Source organism: Protopterus annectens, chromosome 9.part0, assembly GCF_019279795.1.
Source record: "Protopterus annectens isolate FY-2018-M chromosome 9.part0, PAN1.0, whole genome shotgun sequence".
In the NCBI taxonomy this organism is placed as follows: Eukaryota; Metazoa; Chordata; order Ceratodontiformes; family Protopteridae; genus Protopterus; species Protopterus annectens.
The window spans coordinates 690115075-690139662 of NC_056743.1; the positions used below are offsets into that span (position 1 = coordinate 690115075).

The 24588-nt window shown below is 38.9% G+C and overlaps 1 protein-coding gene across 2 annotated transcripts in view; it reads left to right on the plus strand.

Moving 5' to 3' along the window:
- Positions 1–24588, plus strand: part of LOC122811452 (major histocompatibility complex class I-related gene protein-like) — a 685432-nt gene that overhangs the window by 508613 nt on the left and 152231 nt on the right. For both annotated transcript variants that reach the window (XM_044083304.1, XM_044083303.1), the window contains exon 4: positions 24136–24408. In XM_044083304.1, the coding sequence (XP_043939239.1) occupies positions 24136–24408 (273 nt within the window). The remainder of the gene's footprint in view (positions 1–24135; positions 24409–24588) is intronic.

Sequence of the window (24588 nt, forward strand, 5' to 3'; positions counted from 1 at the left end):
GCTTGCAAACAGTGCCCAGCAGAAGGGGCATTTTATTTTGTTTTGCAAAATGTTGCATTGAATAAACACTGTGCAGCTTTAGCAGCAAATACAGTGTAGCTGCAACAGCATTATTTTTCTCCTTCTCTCAGACACCCACAAGCTGATGGAGACGTTATAGCGTTTTAATAGTATAATAAACAACCATAGTTTAATTGTTTGAATATTCTACACCAGGTTTTAATTACACATGAATTAATAGCAAGATGCATGCTATTAAAGATATAACTCAACACACCATTAATCAGTTTTAGCTCAGTCTGCTAAATTCAGTTAAGAACAATTAATTACAAATTAATTCAAGTAGATTAAAAAAATACATCTGTGTAATGTGGAAGGTAATGTAATGCAGTAATTCTCACCAAGGCACTTCCTGCATACAACACAGCAGCTTTAAATATAGGTGAATTGTAGTTAACCTACATGTGCAGACTTCAGAGTACCATAATAACATTCTTGCTAAGTGCAGTCACTGTCACTGATTTCACAGAATGTCACCAATTTTACTCCATAGTTATGCCCTGTACTGTGTAAAATGTTTGATTTTCTGGTATATTAGTGATGATAATACTCAGCCAGTAGAGCTTCCTTCATCTTATTATTCAAAACATTGCATATAAATCCTATTTTCTATGAATTTTTTAGGAAAATTTGAGTAATATTTAAAAATTGTCCCTGATGTTGGATCTTTACCTCCCCCACCGGATTTTTGTCTGGAGTTTTTGAGCAGAGAGGTTTGGAGGTCTTACACCCACTTTCAACAAATCCTTGAAGTCTTCAGACATACAGATGCAAAAACAAAGACAGATTGTTACTTTTTATTGTGTTGCCAGTATCTCTTCACCCAGACTTGGCAGCATGGCTATTGGAATGTGAATGGACTGCCAAGATTAACTGAGCAGGAAATGTTCTTTGCAGCCTAGTCCCATCCCAAGAGCCTTACAAGCTGCAAACAAAACAAAATCATGTTGCACAACAGAAGGCCAAAAAAACTGAATGTATTGCTAAAAGTAGCAGTTAAGCAGGGAGTGCAAATGCTGAAGGTTTAGCTCCATTAGTTCTCTTGGTAAATCCATGAGTGGATTTAATCCTTGTTAATCAGATGTGTAGGCAGGCCCTTGGACCATTTTCAGCCATGACGTATATGTTCATAGGTGTGTACTAGGCTAATGGCCCTGGAGTCTTTAGAAGCCTAGCCCATAGACGAACCCTGGCATCGTGCTGCCCGATATTAGCTCCCAGTGCATGTGCCAGTGGCGCAAAACTACAAGGCAGTTAAGCAATAACTAGATATACAGTCAAACTGATTCACACATATTTCAATGTAGGAATGCAAAAAACAAACCTAATATTAGATAGATTACACAAGTACACAAAATTAGGTATTAACTTTAGCATGTGCTAAAATACTTTGTAGACAGACAATCTTAGTAAGTATGTTAAAGTTACAAGTATATGAGCAATTGTTATCAATGTTTGTGCAAAAAGCTCCTTTAAAAAGGTACTGGAGTTGGTAAATGAAAAAGAAGTATAGTCTGAGAGTTGCAAAAAGAACTATGCATGAAATAAAGGGATGAAAAAATATTCAGTTATGAAAGTAGAAGATACAGCTGTGGAGAAGTTGGTGATGAGAGGCGTTAGTAAATTCATTAGATAAGAGCAGAAGGTGTTCAGGTCTAGTACAACGGGATAATGTACTCTTAGTTAAATGTCCATATTTACAATGAGAGGGAAATCTCACTGTTATGTGATGAGAATCTTTAAGTGTTACAGCTCTTGGGTGTAGATAAGAACAAGGAGCAGAATCTGGATGAGCGGAGGAGGTTCGTTCTTATCTATTAAAGTACATTCACTTTTATGTGTTTTTTAAGCACTTTATAAGTCACTAGTACTCAGTAAACTGTTAAGAGTTCTGCAGGGAGATGATTCCAATTTGCAGGGTCAGTTTTAATGAGCACCTTTTGCCTGCAACTAGACCAAATGGGGGAGGAGAGAGAGAGGAACTAATGACAGAGAGTTGGTTTCCTGGCTTCTGACAGAGCAAGAAGATTTATTTGGAGTTTATGTCTTAAGGGATGGGAAAGAAGAAAGAAATGAGAAATTTAAAAGCAGGAGAGGTAATAACAGGACAGAATGGATTGTAACTTGTAACCAGTTAGCCTTTTGCAGAGTGAGACAGTGATGTTCCAGCTGAGGCAAAAGGTTAATAAATATGCAATTAAGGGTAAGACATATTCCAGCTTAGACTGTTAGTATGTTTTTAGCAATAGAACTTCTGGATTCAGGAGTCAGTAAATGGGTGACCGTATAGGCCTGCTTACGTTGAGCTTAGAGCTTTGGAGGTATCACATGAAACAGTTGTGAAACTTGACTTTGAATATAAGGTAATGCAAAACATTTTTATAGGAAAATAACTGGATCATGGTGTTACATCAGGAGTAACTCAGAATTAGGAAAGGGGTAGAATGAGCTTGGGAGGGATGCAGAAGATCACTGAATTTGATTTGGAGGTATTGACTTGAAGAAGAGATTTATGAAAGCAGTTGAAAAATATTATCTAAATCTTTCTGTAAGAGATCTTGATTAGTGATGATGCTAAGGCTACCGTGAAGGACAGACAGGAGGTTTTCAGTGTACATGGCTATTTTAGGTATGGACAGTGAAAAGGGAAGACCATTTACATAGACAGAAATAAGATAAGATTGACTATTGACCCCTGTGGAAGTCTGGAGATCAGGGTGCCTGTCCTAGATAAACCATTAAGTATTGCCATGGATCTGTTAGCTAAATAGTCTATACTTAATTTCACAACATTGACATCAATGAAGAAACAGAGATGTTTCTTCAGTGTCTGTGATTTACATTGTTGAAGGACCTCCTGTTAAATTCTTAAATAAAAATGCTTGTAATAAAGCTTTTTTTAGAAAGTAAATGTTAGAGTGTGTTTATTTATTTATCAATTTGAATACCAGTTTTTCAACTTTGGTTTTAGAAGAATGGAAAAGTAAAAATGTATGTGTGTGTGGGACTGGAAAAATTAAGGAGACTGGAGGGTGGATTGGACAGTTTGGGAATGAAAATTGATAAAATTATTGTACAAAGCTAGAATTTGTTAAGATAAATTAAAAGGAAGGAATGTTAAAGGGTGAGTGGTGGTGTCCTGGAAATGACTTTTTCTCAGCCCAGTAATATCTAGGATTGGACAGAGCAGCTCTTTTGGTGACAGTGATACAAGTCAAATTTGCTCCACATTTTAAATTTTGTTAGAACATAGTTGCCAAGATGTGGGGCAGATAGTGGACTTAGAGGATATTCAGTCAGTATCCTTATCTTTCAAAACTGCATTTTAAGATCATAGGCTAACCACAAGTGCTTCCTCTGAGATTTACTCAGAAAATGTAGAGTTTTGTAATGAGACGATAACAGAACTGAAGAGTTCAAGAGCTATGCTGGCATTGTCAGTTTAGTAGACAACAGTCTTGTCAATGCAAAAGTGAAGTATATCCCATGGATGGACATAACAGCTACTAATGAAAACTCTACTGCAATTTATACTGAGTTATAAGTTTTAATGACTTGACTAGTGAATTTTTACCTTGTGCTAGAATCTGCTTTATTAAATAGTTCTGTGTCAACATAATCTTCAAGCTCAAATCCCAGTACAGCATCCCATACACCCTATTTTTACTATGAAGTTTTGTTTCTGATCTCTAACACTTTGGGTTCTCAGTTCCTTATTTTTAATATCCACAATCATTTTTCTCTTGCATTGATGGTTTGTGTTTATTTTTCCATTTTCTAGTTATAGCTTTCTTAGCCGTTATCAGTACTAAAGATGAGAATGCTTTCACTTCTTTAGTACGTGTTCATTTACACCAACTCAACAAAAACATCTCTATACTGAGGTTAAATTCTCTTCCAAGTGTAAGACTCAACATATTATTCAAGAAATTTTTGGACTGCAGTAATTACATTCCTAGAATATATACTCCCAAGAATATCTGTCTGAACCATCAAATTTCTAACATATGTCTCTTGTTTGAGTGAACATTTTTTTCATATCATGTATTATAGATACATTTATATAAACATATCCAGCAAAATTGAAAGTGTTCTTAATTTAGTTGCATATCTGGGATTAAGACATATTTATATCTTCTGCAGTCAGTAATATCTTTATTTAATCATTCATTCCATGTTATTTTTCACTTTTTGCTGCATTATTTTCTTTGTAGGTTCATAGGTGTGTACTAGGCTAATGGCTTTGGGGCCTTTACAAACCTAGTCCATAGAAGTACCCTGGCATTGTGCCACCCGTCGTTAGTTCCCAGTGCCTCTATCAAGTAGAGCCACTGGAGTGATCCCCTGGGGGAACTTTCTATTTCCCATCCATTCATCAAGATTTCTCTTGAAGAGGGCTAGTGAAGTGCTCTGCTTAACATGTATGGGAAGTCTGTTCCAGAGCATAGGCAGTCTCTGGGTTATGAACCTGTCCCTCCAGCATGTTCTGCTGACTGTGGTAATGAGGTTGAGATCTCTGGAGCATGTGGTGTGGAGGGATTGGTATTTCTTTAGATGTAGCATTTCTAACAGAGCTGGGTCAGACATGGGTTTGTAAGTCAAGCAGAGATTGCCTCTTATAGATGATATGAGACAGAGAACAGCTGGAGTTTTCTGATTCTGTCCACGTAGAACATGTGTTTAAGGCCTAGGATCCTCTTCGTGAGGTACTTTTGTGGCCTCTCCAGCTGTTGCAGGTGTCTAGTGAGGTACATGCCAAATGGAGCATTATACTCTATGATTGGTCTAATGAGGGAAGAGTAGAGAGAAATGATGACCTTTTTCTTCTTTGATGCAAACCCCTTGGTAATGAGATGTGCCACATAGAAGGACTTTCTGACCACAGTGGCAATGTGGTGGTCAAAGGAGAGGTTGCTGTCAACCTGTGTCCACAGATCTCTTATAATGCCTTCAGTGTTCAGTGGGCTCCCATCATTGTGGTAATTAGTGGGAAATGAGTTTTTCGTAAAGGGGATGACAATGCATTTTTTGGCATTAAGCTTAAGGCCATGGTTTTGACACCAGTCATTGATCTCAGTGAGGCCTTTCTGTAGGACGTCTGCATCACTTGGCGAGTTAATAATGGCTCCCAGCTTCCAGTTGTCTGTGAATTTAGTCAGTCAGAGTCCCTCTGTGTTGGCCTGGACTTCTGAGAAGTAGATGCCAAACAGAAAAGGACCCAGGACTGATTCCTGTGGGACTCCACTCATGACTGGTCAGCAGTCTGAATTGGAATCCACTACTTTCACACTGTGGTTCTATCTGTGAGTCAGTTTGCAACCCACCTAACGATATATGGGTTGATGCCTAGTTTGCTGAGTTTATCAATAATTCCTGAGTGAGGAATGGTATCAAAGGCCTTGGCCAGATCGAGGTAGGTTATATGAACTGCATTACCTTCATCCACTGCTCTGGTGACTGACTCAAAGAAGTCAACCAGGTTGAGCAGGTATGATCTACCATTCACAAAACCAAATTGTGTGGGATCTAGAGTTTGGAGATTCCCTATATCCTTGTTAATTAAGTCCATGATGATGCACTCCATAGCCTTACATATCAGACTCGTCAGGCTAATGGGGCAATAATTTCCAGGGTCTGTAGTCGCTCCTCCTTTATGGAAAGAGATGACTGTAGCAGTACACTATTCAGTAGGGACAAAGCCTGAGGTGATGCTGTGAGTGAACAGAGCACATGGATGTGGTGCCAGTTCACTTTGTAATTCATGAAGAACACAGCCAGGGATATTGTTGTGTCCTATGGAAGCTATATTCTTAGCCTTAGACAATGCAGCTTTAACCTGTGCTGCAGTAATGCTGGGTGCCTGGCATTCTTCTGGTATTGAGACTGGTCCTTTGGGGGGAGAGAGGGGTAAAGTTGACACTGAATCTATCGGCCAGTATGTTGGCAATATCTGTTGGCTCAGTATAGGAAGTACCATTGAGCAGTAACTTAGAGCAAATCTGGGTATTGCCATTGAGATTCTTGCTATAACTATAGAAGGCTTTGTGGTTGTTTTTAGTGTCTGCTGCAATTCTGCCTTCATAGCTGGCTTTGGAGGTTTTGATGTGGGATTTCAACTTTTTGTTGAGGCTAATAAGGGAATTTTTCCAGTCTTGGGACTTCACCTTTTTCTGCAACAGTTTCTTTCTTTTATTGTAGAGTTTATTAATGGCAGGGAACTACCAGACTGGCTTCCTTTTTTTGGAGGAGAGCATCTTGGTTCTGTTGGGTATTTCTAGTTCCATGCATTTATGTACGTGATTGTACAGTGCATTGGTGTATGATTCAGCAGTCATGCATCTATTTTCCATTGGCATGGCTGCTGTGAAGTTAGCCACCTCTGTTTTTAGGAGTTGAAAGTCAGCTTAGGAGAAGTTTTTCATGGTGGATACCTTTGTTGGAGGTGTGGGTGAGATGGGGATTTCCATGGTGATTAGTTTGTGGTTGGATCTAACCAGGGGGAATTGACTATTGGTGTAGAGCAACAGTTGGCCATGTTAGTAATAACCATGTCAAGAATGTTGCTTCCTCTATTGGGGTAAGAATGAGCTGGTCCAGGGCACTGGAAGTGATGAATTCCAGGATGAGTTTGGACAGTGATCTGGTACATCAATAGTTTTCCCAGTTGATGGAGGGGTAGTTGAAGTCACCTAGTATGAGAGTGTTGGGTTGGATCTTAACAGTTTCCAGGGAGCTTAAGAATCTGGAGTGAGAGTCTTGGGATGTGGTTGGGGATCTATAGCAGGCTACGACCTGAATCACCATCTTACCCAGTGTTAGTTGTACCTGGAGTATCTCAAATGCATTATGCTGGGCTACTAGTTTGTAGGTGTTTGTATCCTTTATGAATACGGAGACACCACCGCCTTTGGAGCTTCGGTCCATGTTCTGGGGCTGAAGGGTGTGGAATGAGTTATAGCCTGGTGGTGCAGGGGGTGTCTTCTGCTGCTTTAAACCAGGTCTCCATTATAGCACAAATGCCAGTGTCCTCCATTTCGAGGAGTGATTTGAACGAGTGCATCTTGAGATTTAGACTTCTAACGTTGAGCAGCATGACCCTCAGATTTAATTTATTTATAGCTGTTATGGTGGTAATTTGGTCTTTGGAACACCACCTAAAAAAGCACTATAGGGGTGGCAAGAGCCTTAGCCAGTACCCAGAAACCCAGGAGTGACAGATGCAGGCCATCTCTGGCAAAGCATCGAGGTCTGTCAATCATGTCATCCCAAGCAGACAGATACTGGATCCCCTTATTAAATGTAATATTGCCTTATATTCTCTGTGACACCCCTGCACTGGCCAGTAATCAAGGAGCCTCAGTCCTCACCACTAACACCAGTGAGGGACATGCACACTGGGAGGATGACAAGTACACACATAGTAAAGTACAATTTCCTTTAAGAGCACATAGAGATCACAGTCAGTCTGGGGCTGGTTTCTCCCTCTTTCTCCAGATACTCAGTAAGAATCCCCACTGGCACAGCTGTAGGGTTCAGATCTTGGCCATGTGCTCAAGCCAAAACCTTCAGCACTCCTCTATCCAACCAGTGCTGTGTCCCTGCCCAAGTAGCTGACACACACACACTTTGAGATTTGATTTATATACAAACACACAGACACTCCTGGGGAAGGCTGGCAAAGGTTCACTAGCTGTGCCCCCTTCTGCCAAGAATGTAAGGTAGAAATCACTGCCACCAACCACCCTTACTTATCAACTACTATAAGGCCCTTACCAAAGTGTGACCAATTCTATTTTGCAATGTTACTATTTTCCAAATGGTAAGTGTGACCAAGACTTGAAGGCTATTTAGGAGTGGCCTATATAGTGTCACCAAATACATATGCAAGTACTCTTAGAACTTAAATATATCTATAAACAAACCAGTCACAATTAAAAGGTTTATATATGTTTAATAATAAATAGTAAAAGAATAAGACAATACTCAATAACTCAACACAGTGACAACAGAGTTCAGAATCACAGGAAATATTGTAAAACAACATTGCAGGACAGTCTTACATAAATACAGAAAACATCTAGACTAATCTTACTATATTCATTTCTATCTCTTAAGAGAAATCTCTATAATCTAGTACTTACTAATAGCAAGGCAGTAGTGCTGGTGAGTGGAATGTTTCCAGGTCCAAAGACAAATACAAAATGCACAGACACACTTTCTGAGATAGTTCTTAAATTACTATCAAACATTTCTGCTGGGTTATCTCAGATTACATCATTCTCATCACCTCTGCCTTTAGTTCACAGGCTAACAGGAACTTAAAATATAGCACCTCCATGTCAAAGAAACTTATCTTTCCAAACCTTGCCTGGAACTGGAAGTTATAAAACTGTTAAACATTTTTACCTTGGAAACCTGTAATTATTTCTGTTTCCAGACAATGGAAAGAATTTCTAGCTGCAGACATTCTATCTTTGAGCTGAGATAAATACCATCATAAACAATTCACTTATTTTCTTAGAGTTTGCAAGTTAACTCTGCTCTTTTCCAGTAGGATACACTGTGGTTACATTCTTGAAGTTCAGCACATAACATACAGTTTTCTTATATTTGTAGGACTAGGACACGCATACAAATTATATTACTCTTCACAGATGACATAGAATTATTTAAAAAAATTCCAGCTAGTTGGGCTTGCAGCCTTCACAACCCCCCCCCCCCCGGAGAAGACTCAAGGTAATTTTTTAAGTGACCCTTGAGAAACGTTGCTTGAGAGGGTTGAGCCTATATGGGAATACCTCACCCCATTCCCTGTCTTGAGAGCCCATCTGCATTGACATTGCTAACCCCACTGCGGTGCTGCACTGTCATATCATATGCTTGCAACCCTGGGCTCCAGCTTAGTAACTTAACATTTTGCTGGCTGACTCAATATAACCATGTTAGGGGATTGTGGTCTGTAACTGCAGTGAATTTTCTTCCACACAGATAAGGCTGAAGTTTCTACAGTGCACACACTATGGCTAGACATTCTTTTACTACAGCTGCATAGCATTCCTCCCTGGGTTGGAGCCTATGACTGAGATAAACTACTGGGTGCTCTTCTCCCTCTGAAGAAATCTGGCTAAGTACAGACCCCACCCCATTGTTTGAAGCATCCACCTGCACAAGAAATTATTTGCTGTAATCTGGACTGGCTAACACAGGGGTCCTCCAAAAGCTCCTTTAAGCTTCCGAAATGCCTGCTCACATGCTGGGGTCCACAATATCTTATCTAGCCTGTTTTTCCTTGTCAGGTTTGTGAGGGGAGCAGCTATGGTACTATAACTGGGAACAAACTTTCTGTAGTGCCATGCTGTCCCTAACAATGCCCTCACCTGCTTATTGATAACAGGTGCAGGCCATGCCTGAATGGCTTCCACTTTGGCCAGTTCTGGCCTGATATTACCACTCCCCAGTCTATGTCCCAGGTAGGAGACCTCTGTCATACCCATCTGACATTTGATGGGGTTAATGGTCAACCCTACCCTCTGTAGTCTGCCCAGCACCTCTCTGACATGCTGAAGGTGCTCTTGCCAGGAATGGCTGTAGATGGCAATATCATCTAGGTAAGCAAGGGCAAAATTTCCTGCTCCTGCTAGGATACAATCTACCAGGCTCTGTTAAGTCACTGGGGCATTTGTCATCCCAAAGGGCATCTTTGTGAACTCATACAAGCCAAAAGCAGTCATAAAGGCTGACATCTCTCTAGCACTGGGAGTCAAGGGCACCTGCCAGTAACCCTTAGTAAGATCAATGGTGGCAAGATACTTAGCCCAAACAGCTGCTCTAGGGCTTCATCTGTCCTATGCATGGAGTAAGCATCTGACTCTGTGTGACTATTTAATTTCTTGTAGTCCACACAGAACCTGGTGCTGCCATCCTTCTTTGGTACCAGCACCACTGGGGAGGCCCAGGGACTGCTGGACTCCTGAAATGCCCCTAGTTCCAACATTTCCTGTATATCCTCCCTCAGAGTCTGTTTGACTCTCTCAGGTACCAAATAAGGGGCCTGTTTAATAGGCTTTTGGGGTTCTATATCCACATGGTGCTGCACCAGGTGGGCACATCCTGGTTTCCCAGTGAACATGTCCCCAAACTCCTGTAACACTGCTTGGATTTCTCGAACCTGGGTAGGGGATAGCTGCTGGGATATTGCTACCCCTTCTACTGAGGTGTCAGTCCGAGTCTCACTGAGGCGAGCAGCACCAAATCTCCCTCAGACTCCTCCTGCAATCCACTGCAAATACTCAGCACAAGGGCCTCCCTATCATGGTAAGGTTTCATCATGTTAACATGGTACAATTTGTGCCCCTGCCTTTTGTCTAGCAGTTCTACATGTAATTGACATTGCTGACCTTCCTTATCACTTTGTAGGATACTCTCTATCTCGAGCATTCCTGTCATACCAGACCCTTTTCTGCTGTTGGGCTTCTGCCAGGTTCTCTGGGGCCAAGCCCATGAGTTCCCTGAGTCTTGTGGTGAGGTTTAGGACATATGTCACAACAGACTTTTTGTGGGATTCACACTCACCCTCCCACTCATCTGGAATTAAATCTAGATGTCCCCTCACCCTATGCCCATACAGCAACTCAAAGAGTGATAAAACTGTAGATTCCTGGGGAACCTCTCTATAAGAAAACAACAGATGGGGCAAATATTTCTCCCAGCCCCTCTTAAACTGGTCTGAAAATGCCCGTAGCATTGTCTTTAGTGAATAGTTTAATCTCTCAACAAGACCATTAGTCTGGGGATGCTAGGGAGTGGTCTTTAGGTGCTTCACCCACCAGTACTTCCACAGGCAAACCAGCATATCTGACATGAAATTGGCACCTCTGTCAGTCAATATTTCGTTTTGGAACCCTACCCTGCTGAAAATTTCTAACAAAGCATTTGCCACCTTTTCTGCCTCAATGGAGGGCGGTGCCACTGCCTTGTGGTATCTTGTAGCATAATCTACTACCACTAGGATATACTTTTTCCCTGTGAAACTCGGGGTACTCAAAGTTCCCACAATATCCATAGCTACCCTCTGAAATGGCTCCTCAATCACAGGCAAATGCATCAATAAAGAAATACTGCTGGGAACCACCACGATAAAATAAAGATCCAATTTATTTTTGTAAAAAACAAGCGCTTTCACGCATACAAATGCGCTTCATCAGGTTATAACATTCACATAAAAAACGCCCATTTATATACTAAGACAATCATCAGTTAACTAATACAATTTGTCAATTAACCAATTAATTAAAACACAATCAATGCAGTTGAAGCAACTAACAGTATGTGTTGCTTCATTCAATAGATGCATAAGCAAATATAATCAAACATCCCTCAACATTTCACTAAGAATACTTAAAAACACTCATAACATCATATCATATAAGTCAAATAATGACTTAATAAATTACTAAAATATTCATTTACTATGTCAAAAAATCATGAAGCGTTATTCTGTGCATATGCGCTTGAGCCGAATACATGAATTGTGTTCTATCACTTTAAATAACCTGAATCACATCAGATTGTCATCGCAAAAGGAACCAACATGATTCACAGCCAGCCTATTTTTTAATCATTGTTATACTGGAACTATAATCAGCAAACACACATGTATATAGATATTATTATATAAGAATAACCATAGAATATCTTTTTTAGACCATAAGTCAAACCAATTGCTGTGAAAAAATGTCATTTATATTTCATATATTTCTTGGTTTCTTATTCTCTTAATGCTTTTTTATATATATATACAACCATCGGTAAACATATTGTAACCGACAGACCTTCATCTTAGTATCTAACGCCCAAAACCAATCCGAACAAATCTATCATAAATTGTAGAAATATATAGATATTCTAATATTATCTTCGTAATTTCTTGTAGCCGTATTCATTTAGAGCATTATATGCAACATTCTTAATATGTGTATACATCATAGTTTAATGTCACCATTATTTATAAATAATGTAAAAACTTTTTTAACATGTAAGATTTTTTGTGTACAATTTCACAGTCAGTAGCCGCACGATAAAGCAGGACTACAGCCCAAAAACTTTCAACACTAATCCCAGGTTCATAGATAGTACTTCAAGAAGTAATAATAATATATTAGATTCCTATAACAGATAGTCCTAGCGATATAAGGCAAATGTTAAAATAATTCTACACTAGCACTCAATCGCAATTTAAGACCTCAAGATGTCAAAAGGTCAGAAATTAATCAATCATTATTCAACAATTTTTAAACAGATATGGCAGTGCAGGTCATTGGTATGGAATGTAGACAAGTATTTGTAAGGACTTCTCATAAGCTACATGTCATTATATATCAAAGTGTAACAGAAATCTATAGCCATAGCTCCAAAAAGCTATAGGGTGTATAAGAAACAAAGGCAGATCCTGGCGAAATAAATCGCAACTAGCCAAACAGCCATACCAACCTTTGACATATGTATAAGGAGATATTTAGGGCAAAAAACCCATAGACAAATATCTCATTACATATCAGGATGTAGCTGAGAAATAATACTGATACAAAAACACAAGTTGTATGTCAGTATATATACATAGTCACTGTCTCATAATGATCCTAATAGAGCAGAATGCATCAAAGGAGCTTTCACCTTGTCTCCTGCCTTGCCTACCTTTTGGCACTGCTCACAGGTCCTGCAGTACCCTGTTACATCTCTGGAAATCCCAGGCCAGTAGAAGTTCTGCATAATACGTCTCTTTGTACATTTTATGCCCATATGATCTACAAAGGGAATATCATGGGATGTGACCAGAAGTGCCAGATGGTAGGCTCTGGGCACTGCCAACTGCTCTATTCTCTCACCCTCTAGCCCTCCCTCAGGGGTCCACTCTCTTTACAGCAACCCTTTGGCCCAGTATACAGATTCCCCCTTTCCTTGAGAATCAGGTGCCTCACTAGCTGCCTTTCTCAGGCCTTGTAATGTACGGATTGAGAGCTGAGCTTGTCTCAACTCTCTCTCTCTCTCTCTCTTTGTAACCCTTCCCTGCTCCCCTGCCACAAGATGTCTGGCATCCTCTGACAGTGGTGGCTGACTGTCAGCCTGGGTATTACTACTCACCTCTGCCCTTGCATTAACTCTGCCCAAGGGAACATCAGTACCCACAAGCAGCTATGGCTCACCTTCAGTCTCACTGCTACAGTGTAACTCCATCCCTGAAGTAACCACCTCACCAGTCCTGGCTACAACTGTGTGGCCTGTCTGGGTTTCCCCAGGCTACTAGACCTACACACTTGTCTCCAAGCCTGACTGCATGTAACTGCATGAACACATGGTATTGCATTATCTTGCATTATCAAAATAATTCTCTATCCAGGACATCTTCAGGGATATCCTCAAACACACCTACTTGCTTGCTTCCTTTTCTACCCAACCTGACAAGGTGATCCCTAGCCAAAGGTATATGGAATAGGGTCCTTCCTAAAGCTCTGACTGGAGTAGACTGCTCAAGCAAGTAGTGCTCCTCTGTAACCATTGCAGGATTCACAATGGTTATGTCAGAGGCTGTGTCTCTCTTAGCAATGGTCTCTTTGCCATTCACTAAGATAGGATATAATCTCCTGTGGTAGTTTGGTACCCTTGTTGTCTCAAGACAACCTACTGTTGGCATTTTGTCATTTTCACTTACTGACTCTCCCACCTTTTGTTCCCCACCTTGCCTCTATGGACATCTATATGCTACATGGCCCCACTGGTTGCATTTAAAACATTTAACCCTAGGTCCTGGATGTGTACCTGGACTAGTGGCTTCCCCTGCTACTGACAGATTCTGTTGGGGCAGTCTGACCTGCCCACCATGGGTTCCCTTAGAGCCATGAGCAGCATTGGGTGTCCCTTTCCTGTACAGTGATGCTCTGCTTGGTAGGTATAGGTTTCCCTTCTTCCTCAACTCATCTACAGTAAGGCATTGTCTATCAGCTTACCAGATCCTCATGTCCTCAGGCAAATTACTAAGGGTGTGTTGCCTCACCAAAAGGTCTGCCAGCCCTTCAAAAGTCATGATCTGACATCCACTCACCCACCTATGAAAATAAGTGATTAGTTCAGCAACATATTCACACACACTTTCATCTGCCTTGCATCTATGCTCAGAATTTATTTTTCTATAAGCTTCAGGTGTTAACTTAAAACATTCTAGCAAACAGTTCTTTACAACATTATAATTTAAGCAATCAGTGTCAGGCAGTTTGGAAAGAACAGTTACAGGTTTACCATGGAGTAAGGGGGTCAGCAACCGTACTCAGAGCCCTTGGTCAACATTATACTGTTTAAATACTCTCTCAAACATATGACTGAAACTATCAAAATTAACCCCCTCTGTAAATTGTGGAAGAAATTTACTGACCTTTTGTGCTTCTGGGGTCCAGTTACTCCCGTCTCCATTACCTCCATGCCTCTGGTGAAGAGTCAGCATCTCCTTTTCATGTTGCCTCTGCCTCTCCTTCTACTCAGCTTCCAGGCATCACAGTTTTTCATTTTCCAAAGCATTCAGACATTGCAGTTTCTTATTTTCCCCAGTCTCTAGATGCCTCAGTCTTTCTGCTGCCTCTATTTCCAAATGCTTGGCCTCTAGCACAAGTCTCTTCAACTTGAGATGGATTTTTAATTCCTCTGAGGAAAGGTTGAGCTGTCCATTTTCTGAGAGTTGCCCATTTCCACGGTCAGTCTGATTGTCCTCCTGGTTGCTATTCTGTGATGCAGCTGTGACTAAAGCTGCAATTATTTCTGCCTTAATCAGGCTGGCATGCACCATTCCTTTAGCCTGGCAGATCTCAGCCAACGGGCTCCTTGTCAGCTTGCCGTACTCCTCCGCTGACATGCCTGCCTGCTCTCCCTGACAACTAAGCTAACAAAAAAATAAATAAAACAATTGTGATATGAACTCTGAATGTTCACTGCATGGCTGATTAAGAGTACAAACACCTTCAGTAATCACTGTACACAAGCTACAGGAATTCAATATCCACACCACTACACACCAATTAATATGTGATGTGGCTAACTCACCACTATCAACCAATTTATATTTGATGTGGCTATCCCACCACTGCTAAACAACTAATATGTGATGCCTCTGCACTGGCCCAGTAATTAAGGTGCCTCAATCCTCACCACTAACACCAGTGAGGGATGTGCACTTTGGGAGGATGACAATTACACACACAGTAAAGTACAAACAGATATCAGTCCATCAGATGGCAAACCTCCTTCTCCCCTTTCCATCTTGTTAAGACCAGGGTTCCCCAGTGTTCTATCCTGGGCCCCCTACTTTTTAATATATTTACAAATAACCTCCATGTCTCCTGCCCCCACTTTACCTTAATACAGTAAGCAGATGATTCCACAATTATCAACATCTCCAACAATATACAAAATCTTCACACTGTCACTCAGCAATCTCTGTACCTAGTAGAACAATGGCTAACTGAAAACAGCCTGCTTCTCAACTCTAAAAAGACCAAGCTTCTTCTTTTCCTTCCAAAAGACCTCAATCCAGCTAAAGACAACTTCACCATCTCATCCTTAGATAATACAATTATCACCACTGACTCAAACACCAAATTGCTTGGCGTTACTATAGACGTTCAATTAAAATTCGACCTACATATCTTAAACTGCATCAAAAAGTCCAATCAAAAACTAGGTCTTCTATACCACAACAACAAATATATACCTTACAAATCTAGACCTATACTGGCTCAAACATTTATTCTAACATCGCTGCTGTATGCTGCTCCCATACTTACTAACCTCCAAAATAATCTCTTAACCAAACTAGAAACCACCTATAACAAGACTGCAAGATTTGCAGCCAGGAATAGCTACAAATCCCATCACTGTATATCCCTGAAAAGCTTAAGATGGCCCATGTGCTTCAAATATCACAACTACAAATTGCACACAACATCCTAAATAGCCCCAACTTCTGCCCTGCCCTTACATCCATAATTACACCCTACACACCCAATCATGACCTCAGAAGCACACAACAAAACCTTCTGCAGGTGACCAAGCCAAACAAAAGTATTAGAAAAATACTATACAGTCATTTAATTGCATACTCATGGAACAAACTTCCCTTTGCCACACTACCAAAAGTGGCGAATTCAAAAAGCAACTAAAATTTCATTTCCAGCATGCATGGATATGTACTTGTCAGGAAATTACCCAATTAATTTTTCTTCTTCTCTCAATTAAAATATCTACCTGGTATCAGCCTAAACTGTCTACATACATTACTCTTTCTGCAGTTAGTACCTATGCTATTAAATGCATCTTTGTTGTACTATGCCATAATGTTACTCTGATTTTTTTTTTGTTTAGGCATTGCTACATTCCTTGTAAATAACTTGATGCTAACCAAATTTCTCAGACATATCGTTACTGCATTCTCAAAATATTGTACTTTGCCTTGTATATATTCATATTGTATATTTCTCTCTGTTTTTGTACTAAGCATCTTACAACTTGAATTGTTAGTTTTTTCTTATTTTTTTTAATTACTTTCCTGGAGCTTTTCTCCTTGGGTCTCTGCTGAAAAAGGGCTCTCTGGGCCTAGTCAGTCTAACCCAGTTAACAAATGTAAAAATAAATAAATAAATTTTCTTTAAGAGCACACAGAGATCACAGTCAGTCTGGGGCTGGCTTCTCCTTCTTTCTCCAGATCCCCAGTAAGACTCCCCACTGGCATAGCTATAGGTTCAGATCTCAGCCAAGTGGTCAAGCCAAAACCTCCAGCACCCTTTCTGTTCAACCAGTGCTTCGTATCCCTGCTCAAGTAGGTGACACACACACTTTGAGATTTGATTTATATACACACACACAGACACTTCTGGGGAAGGCAGGCACAGGCTCATTAGCTACGCCCCCTTCTACCCAGACTATAAGGTAGAAATCTCTGCCACCAACCACCCTTACTTATCAGCTACTATAATGCCCTTACCAAAGGGTGACCAATTCTACTGTGTAATTTTACTGTTATCCAAATGGCAAGTGTGACCAAGATTTGAAGGCTATTTAAGAATGGCCTATACAGTGTCAACAAATATATACACAAGTACTCTAGGAGCTTAAATATCTCTATAAACAAACCAGTCACAATTAAAAGGTTAAATATATTTAATAATAAATAATAAAAGAACAAGACAATACTCAATAACTCAATACAGTGACAACAAAGTTCAGAATCACAGGAAATATTTTAAAACAACATTGCAGGACAGTCTCACATGAATACATAAAACATCTGGACTAATCTTACTCTATTCCTATCTATCTCTAAGATAAATAATTGTAATCTAGTACTTGCTAATAGCAGGGCAGAAGTGCTGGTGAGTGGAATGTTTCCAGGTCTAAAGACAAATGCAAAATGCACAGACTCACTCTCTGAGATAGTTCTTAAATTATCAAACATTTCTGTTTGGTTATCTCAGATTACATCATTCTTGTCAACTCTGCCTTTAGTTTCTAAGTTAACAGGAACTTAAAATATAACACCTCTGTGTCAAAGATACTTATCTTTGAGAAGCTTGCCTGGAACTAGAAGTCATAAAACTGCTAAACATTTTTACCTTGGAAACCTGTAATTGTTTCTGTTTCCAGACAATGGAAAGAATTTCTAGCTACAGACATTCTTTCTCCGAGCTGAGATAAACGCCATCATAAACAATTCATTTATTTTCTTAAAGTTTACAAGTTAACTGTTCTTTTCCCGTAGGGTACACTGTGGTTACATTCTTGAAGCTCAGCACATAACATACAGTTTTCTTACATTTGTAGGACAAGCATACAAATTATATTACTATTTACAAATGACATAAAATTATTTACAAAATTCAAGCTAGCTGGGCTGGCAGTCATCACATGCTGTAATACTCTTTTTGGGTCTGCCATTTCTCTTCTATCATTAAGTATAAAATCTGCTATTTGTGTTTTAACAAAATTACTTCCTAACCTCTGCATATTTTCACTGAACATTAAACCTGCACAGGCAAGCTAGCCTAAGATCAACAACTACAACATTTGTATAGCATCATCCCATTTTATTACCTCATCTCCTTTTGTCATCTGCTGCCAAATTCTCAATTCTTTAATCTTTTTTTTCTCCAAATGCTCATGAACTTCTATTGTCTTTATCAACTCCAAGATTGCAAATTAGTGTAGTGAAGTGCAATCTCGGAGTTGATATATTTAAGTAGCAGGGGTTATGGGGGGGCACAGCCCCCCCTCATGGGGGATGCAGGGAGGCTTGCCCCCTGCTTATATTTGGTGGAATGTCATCTGGTTTGTGTTGTCTTCAGTCAGTATATGTATCCTATCTGTTTTCAGTCTTATGGGATTCAGGCTTTTGAATTTTTAGGCTTTTGGTCTTCAGGCTTATGCAATTCAGGCTTGTGATATTTCATGCTTCTGAAGTGAAATCATATATATATATATATATATATATATATATATATATATATATATATATATATATAGTTATATACAGTATAACTTATGCTTGTTATTCAATTTTTACACTTTACACACACACACACACACATGTATGTATATATATATATATATATATATATATATATATATATATATATATATACATACATAAAGCTGTACATAATACTCTTTATAATAATTTCAAAGATATGTCTCAAATAGTCATGTTTCTTGTTTGTTGCTATAAACCTTTACATCTTTTTATATAGTATACTATAATACTTCACCATATATTTTCCTGGATCCACTTCTACCCTGTCATTCTCAATTCCAGATTTTAGTCATCATCCTTTTAACCTTTTGTTTCCTCATATTTTGGTCTATATATTTAGTTGCTGTAGGTGACTGTAATTGCTGTGTACAGGGGCTATATTTGAATGAATGTGATTGACCATGTTGTCATTTGCACAGCATATGGAGCTGTCTGTGGATGAATATGGTTAACTGTTCTGTAATGACCATGTTAAACAGTCATTAGTCTTGTGTTTTCAAGATTAATGTGTATTTGTGTGAAGCAAGCGTCTATTATTGTTATTTTTATCACAATCACACATTTGAGGTGTACACACAATCAACAAACTGACTGTAACTACTGGCTATCAGGACTGCCTGTGAATGAAAGTGACTGACCCTCCTGTTATCTGCTCTGTTTAAACAGTCATTGGTCTGGCTGTTACAGGACTAATGTGTATTTGTGTGAAGCAATTGGCTATTTTTTATCACAATCAGATATCCTGAAGTGCAAAGTCAGCAAAATGACTGTAACTGCTGGGCACTGGGGCTGTCTGTGAATGAAAGTGACTGACCCTTCTGTCATTTGCTCAGCTTTAACAATCATTAGTCTGGAGATGAAGGACTAATGTGTGCTTTCTATGAAGTATGTATGAATTTTTTACTGTGGCTATAGTGTGTTTGTGTGAAATTTATTACTGCAGATCTCTTTTTATATCCATATCAGAGAAGTAAGGTGTACATAGTCAAGGTAGTCATAATTGCTTGGTATGAAACTGTCTGTGAATGAAAAAAGCTGACTCTACTGTCATGAAAGCAGTGTCATTAATCTGGCTTTGTATGGCTAGTATGCATTTGTTTAAAGCAAACTGAAATGCTTTAAGAGGACATTTAAAACTCCAGAGGACATTTAAAACTCCAAAGGTGTCTTTGGATAAAAGTGATACCCCTTCTGTTGTTTAATCACAGTTAAACAGTCAAAGATCTGGCTTGGAAGGAGCAATGTCACACAGTTTATTCTATCTGCTGATATCCATGTAAATGATAATTGCTATGGCTTATGCATGTGTGTGTGTGTGTGTGTGTGTGTGTGTGTGAGGAGGGGTTGCATTGCAACCAATAAAACCAGGCTGACCATAATTTCTTTCACTTTTCCTCTCAGTTTAATCGCAGCATTGTACAAAATTAGAGCCTTTCTTTGGTGATTCAGACAGGATGGGCATCAAAGCAACTGATCATTCACACAGTGGCACAGACAGCAGCATTGCCATACCTCAGGTCCTGTTTCCTGGCTGGGCTGTTGGTTGTAGTTCCTTGTGTTGAATCTCTTTCTGCTTTCAGTTGTTCTCATACCTACCAGCATCCTAAAGACATGCCAAATAAATTGGTATTCCTCCAGTTTGCCTATAGGTAAGTATACAGTGTGAGAGATTAGTGTGTGTGTGTGTATATGAGAAAAATAAAACTGATTCTAACTGTGGACACATATGTTATTGGGGTTTACAGACATATGCAACTTTCCTGGCTAGAAGTGCAAGTAATTAACAAGTAATCATCATTCAAACAATGCAGAAATGCATCACAGAGCATCTAGACCCTCAGAGTTACTCAGGACCTGGTGTTCCCATACTCTCTGACTATATACGGAGAGTTTGACACAGACTTAGTAGTGTAGTCCCTTCTTCAACTTCTGGCCTGGGCTTGATTGCTTAGAGGTGTGCACAGAAGGTTGCTATAGCTTAAGTGGGGCTGGGGACACTGTGTTTTTTTATTTAACTTTCCTCACAGTCTGACCTCAGTGGTTTAAATAGAATTTTGCTACAGCTTGTCTTGAGCTAGTGCACTGTCCTGGAATAATAAGTTGGAATGCATTATTGGGATCATGTTTTTTTTCCATTTTACTTATAATCAGATATCAGACAAGTATGCAGGTGACAATTTTATGGGTTGGTGTGAGAAGGCATGCTGTATAAATACATCTGATAGCATCAAGTTGAAATTTCTTACTGTGGTCAGTTTGTTCATTTGCTTTGTCCCAGTCTGACATTAGAGAGGTATACAGAAGGCTGATAGGGTTAGGATTGAGGAGGCATGTTGTGTATATATATGACAACAGCAACTTAAAATATGGGATTGTTAATATTTGTTCTTTCATTTTCATCTCAATATAATATCAGATGGGTGTACAGAAGGTAGCTATCTTTTTTGGGGGAGGGGTGTAGGGAAGCAAGCAATATTTCCAGACATGATTTGTATATAATTATGTGTTTGTCTGGTCAGTTTATTGGGAAATGTTGCTTTTGTCTGCTTGACCATTAAGTCTTAGACACATATTATTTACTTCTTGAAAGAAAAATAAGGCTGCATTTCTTTCCTTACTCACAATTTCTGTTCAGCTTTAAAAATGTAGATTACAACATCTAGAATCCCAGGACTTCTGGAGGCCAGTTGCCCCCAGACCACCTGCTTAACTCACTTATTTTAGGACAGTGTTATCCAGCTGTGGTGTGCTGAAAAGGATAGAAGAAAAAGCGGAAAAGTAAAACTGAGTGTGAAAAAACAAAAATAAGTTATTTTGATGTCAGATGGAGGTTGAGGTAGGGTGATGAAGCAAAACAAGCAAGGATTAGCATCTTGGTTTATATTTAGTACCTAGTGTACAGATTCTATTTATGCCTGCAATGCTTGTATGAAAACTACTTGCTTTTTACAATTAAGTATCCACAGCTTTAGTGTGCATTGTAAATATACAGAGCATAAAAAGAAAATGAGGGATGAGTATTCAAAGAAGTGTTACTGAGTGACTAATGAGATTCATCTTTGATCAGCAATAGCACCCCCCTGTATCAATATCTGATCTGAATCCATCACTGAAATAAATAAATTAAAATAAATAAATGGGAGCAGAAAGCTACCTCTGTTTCATTAGAGAACTAGCTTAATAGTTCAATGATTATTTTAAAACTGCCTTGAGGCTATAAGGCCAATTAAAACACAAACTCTGCAATAAAAGTGTAGGCTTTAGTACCCAGCCATGTGTCTAATTTTTAAAAATAAGTATAGTAACTTAGCTTGCCAAATATATAATGGTAATCTGCTCCATAAATGAACCATCAATTGTGAAAAATATCTAGCTCTTAATACAGTTCAATACTTATCCATTTTGTATGTATTCTAGTATTTCTACGTGTATCAAATAATTCAGCATTTCATATCAAATGGAGTTCTTCATTTGCATAGTTTTATATGCCAGGCATAATTTGCCCCATAAATAGCTATAAGTTATGGAAAAAAGACCAAGACTCTATAGCCTAGTGTGATATGAGTTATCACTATTCCCAGGATTTCTCTTTGTAAATTTACATTAAATTCTGTCTAGGAGTAACAAGTTTCATTTACTAAATGAGGAAAACAGCATTTTATACTCTAATTGGATGTACATGTGATGTAAACAGTCTTGTGATAAAGTCCTTGTTGCCAGTATCAAAGTTTCTAAATACCTGTCTAACCATTTTCATTGACTTAACCTTTATGTTCTGGACATGTGTCTGGAATCTGAGGTTATTGCCAACAGTGATACCCAGATCTTTGTATTCAGTCCTTTTTCATATCTGAATTTGTCTCAGGGTCACATCAGTATTTATACTAGTTTTACAATAGAATAAAACTCTGCATTGTTCCGTATTAACCCATTATGCATTAAGCAGTAATCAAGCTGGCTGAGGTACTCATTGAATTTATCAATATTGTTAGCAGAAGTAGCTACACATCCAGTTTTTATATTGTCAGCATCCTTTGCTGCCTGTAGTGTCGGTAGCGTAGGTGTTAATGAAAAAACAATATTGAGTAAATGCGGTACCAGAACTGACCCCTGAGATACTCCTCCTTAAATCTCTAACTACGCTGATGTGTAGTTCCCTACTTTAACCCTCACTTGCCTCCCATCTAGCCAGTTTACCACCCAGGGAATAACGTAAGGATTTATTTAATGTTTTTGTATGGCCTCTACAATGACAGTGTGTGGAATACCATGGATAAGTCCAGATATACGATGAGCTGATAATCCCAAATCTAAGACTAAGGAAACTGGCTCATAAGAATTAACCATGTTAGTAAACGTTGATCTATTCTTGGTAAAACCATGTTGTGAGGTGTTCAATAAGTTACCCTGAAGTTCCCAAGTCAGTACCTCTAACAAACACCTTTTAAACATCTTTCCAACTACTGAAATAACATTGATTGGCCTATAGTTGGTAATTTTTTTCCACAGGACCCCCCCCCCCATTATGAATGGGAATAACGTCTGCAAGTTTCCAGCTTGTAGGAACATAACCATATTAACTGTATCCAATAAAGAAGTGCAGATAGAAGTTATCTTTTTAAATCGCATGAGCTGTACATGGTCATTGCTTAGTCTTTGATTTAGTCTTTGCCAGGTTCAGAGCTGTTGGCTGCATATGTGTGCCTCAGAAGAATCATAGAGCCATTCCTTGCCAGTCAGTGTTTAACACGTTGACATCACTGCTGAACTACTGATTATATGTGCATGTGCACAGACACAGTATTAACACTCCCAGCAATATTCACACATATTGTGTACTAAAACACATTGTGCCAACCCTTTAGCACTAAAACTCCAAACCAGTAATGCATACAAAACTTTTTTAAATAACAGCTTTAAAATGTCTTTAAACATTATTGAAAAATGTCGTTGTACAGGAAATATAAGAGCAACACACTCATGTACAGCGTTTGTACCTTTATCTTATTCTTTTTGCTGGCAAGTACAGAATTTTAATAACTATCCTGCATCTTAATATGTCCTTTTGGCATTTCTCAGTGTCATTATATTGCCAACAAGGTCTGTCTATTTGACACTTTATTTTGCTACAATTAGGTCCTGGAGACACTGGAGGTATTTGATATTACAAACCTAACATGAGGCTTTGTAATTTTGAAGATTTTCTTACACAAAGGACAAAGGTAGAAAAATGATGAGGTGTAGTGTGTTAAAAGATTACAGCTACAGTATGAGGGTGTGCGAATGTATGTGTTATATGAATGTAACAAGAATACTACTAAAAGGTAATCTTTCTAATGACGTACTTCTGAAATTACTGGTTGTTCATTAATAGGGGGTCTAGCATCTTCTAGACCTCCTTCTTCATTTGATCTTCATAACTCTTAGAAATTTTTAGACTCAGAGCAAAAATATTCATCATATGTATTGTTCAGTTGCTAATTTGGTTATCCCCCTTTTATCGTCCACAGTTCCACCAGAGGCAAAGATGACTGAGAAAACAGAGAGTGGTAGTACCAATCTGAAATGCAGAGCTACTGGATTTTACCCTCGAGATATTGATGTATATTTTGTTAAAGGTGATAATGACAGAATTGAAACAGCAACATCCTCTGGAATTCTGCCAAACAGTGACGGAACATATTATACTGAAAAATGGACAGAAATTGATCCACAAGACAAATATAATCACTCATGCCACATTGAGCATGAAGGTTTAAAATCAAAGCTGATTGTAAAGCTTGGTAAGTAATTTATTTTTAAACAGCATTATTAATGTACTCAGGGCTGTTCTAAAATACAGAAATGAAGTACAGCTAATGAAGTAACAAGTGACCATGTTTTTGCAAAAGCTACTGACTGCAAAGTTTTCCAAGCATTCAGTTACAATTAGATTAATATTTTTGCTACATTCATAGCTCAAG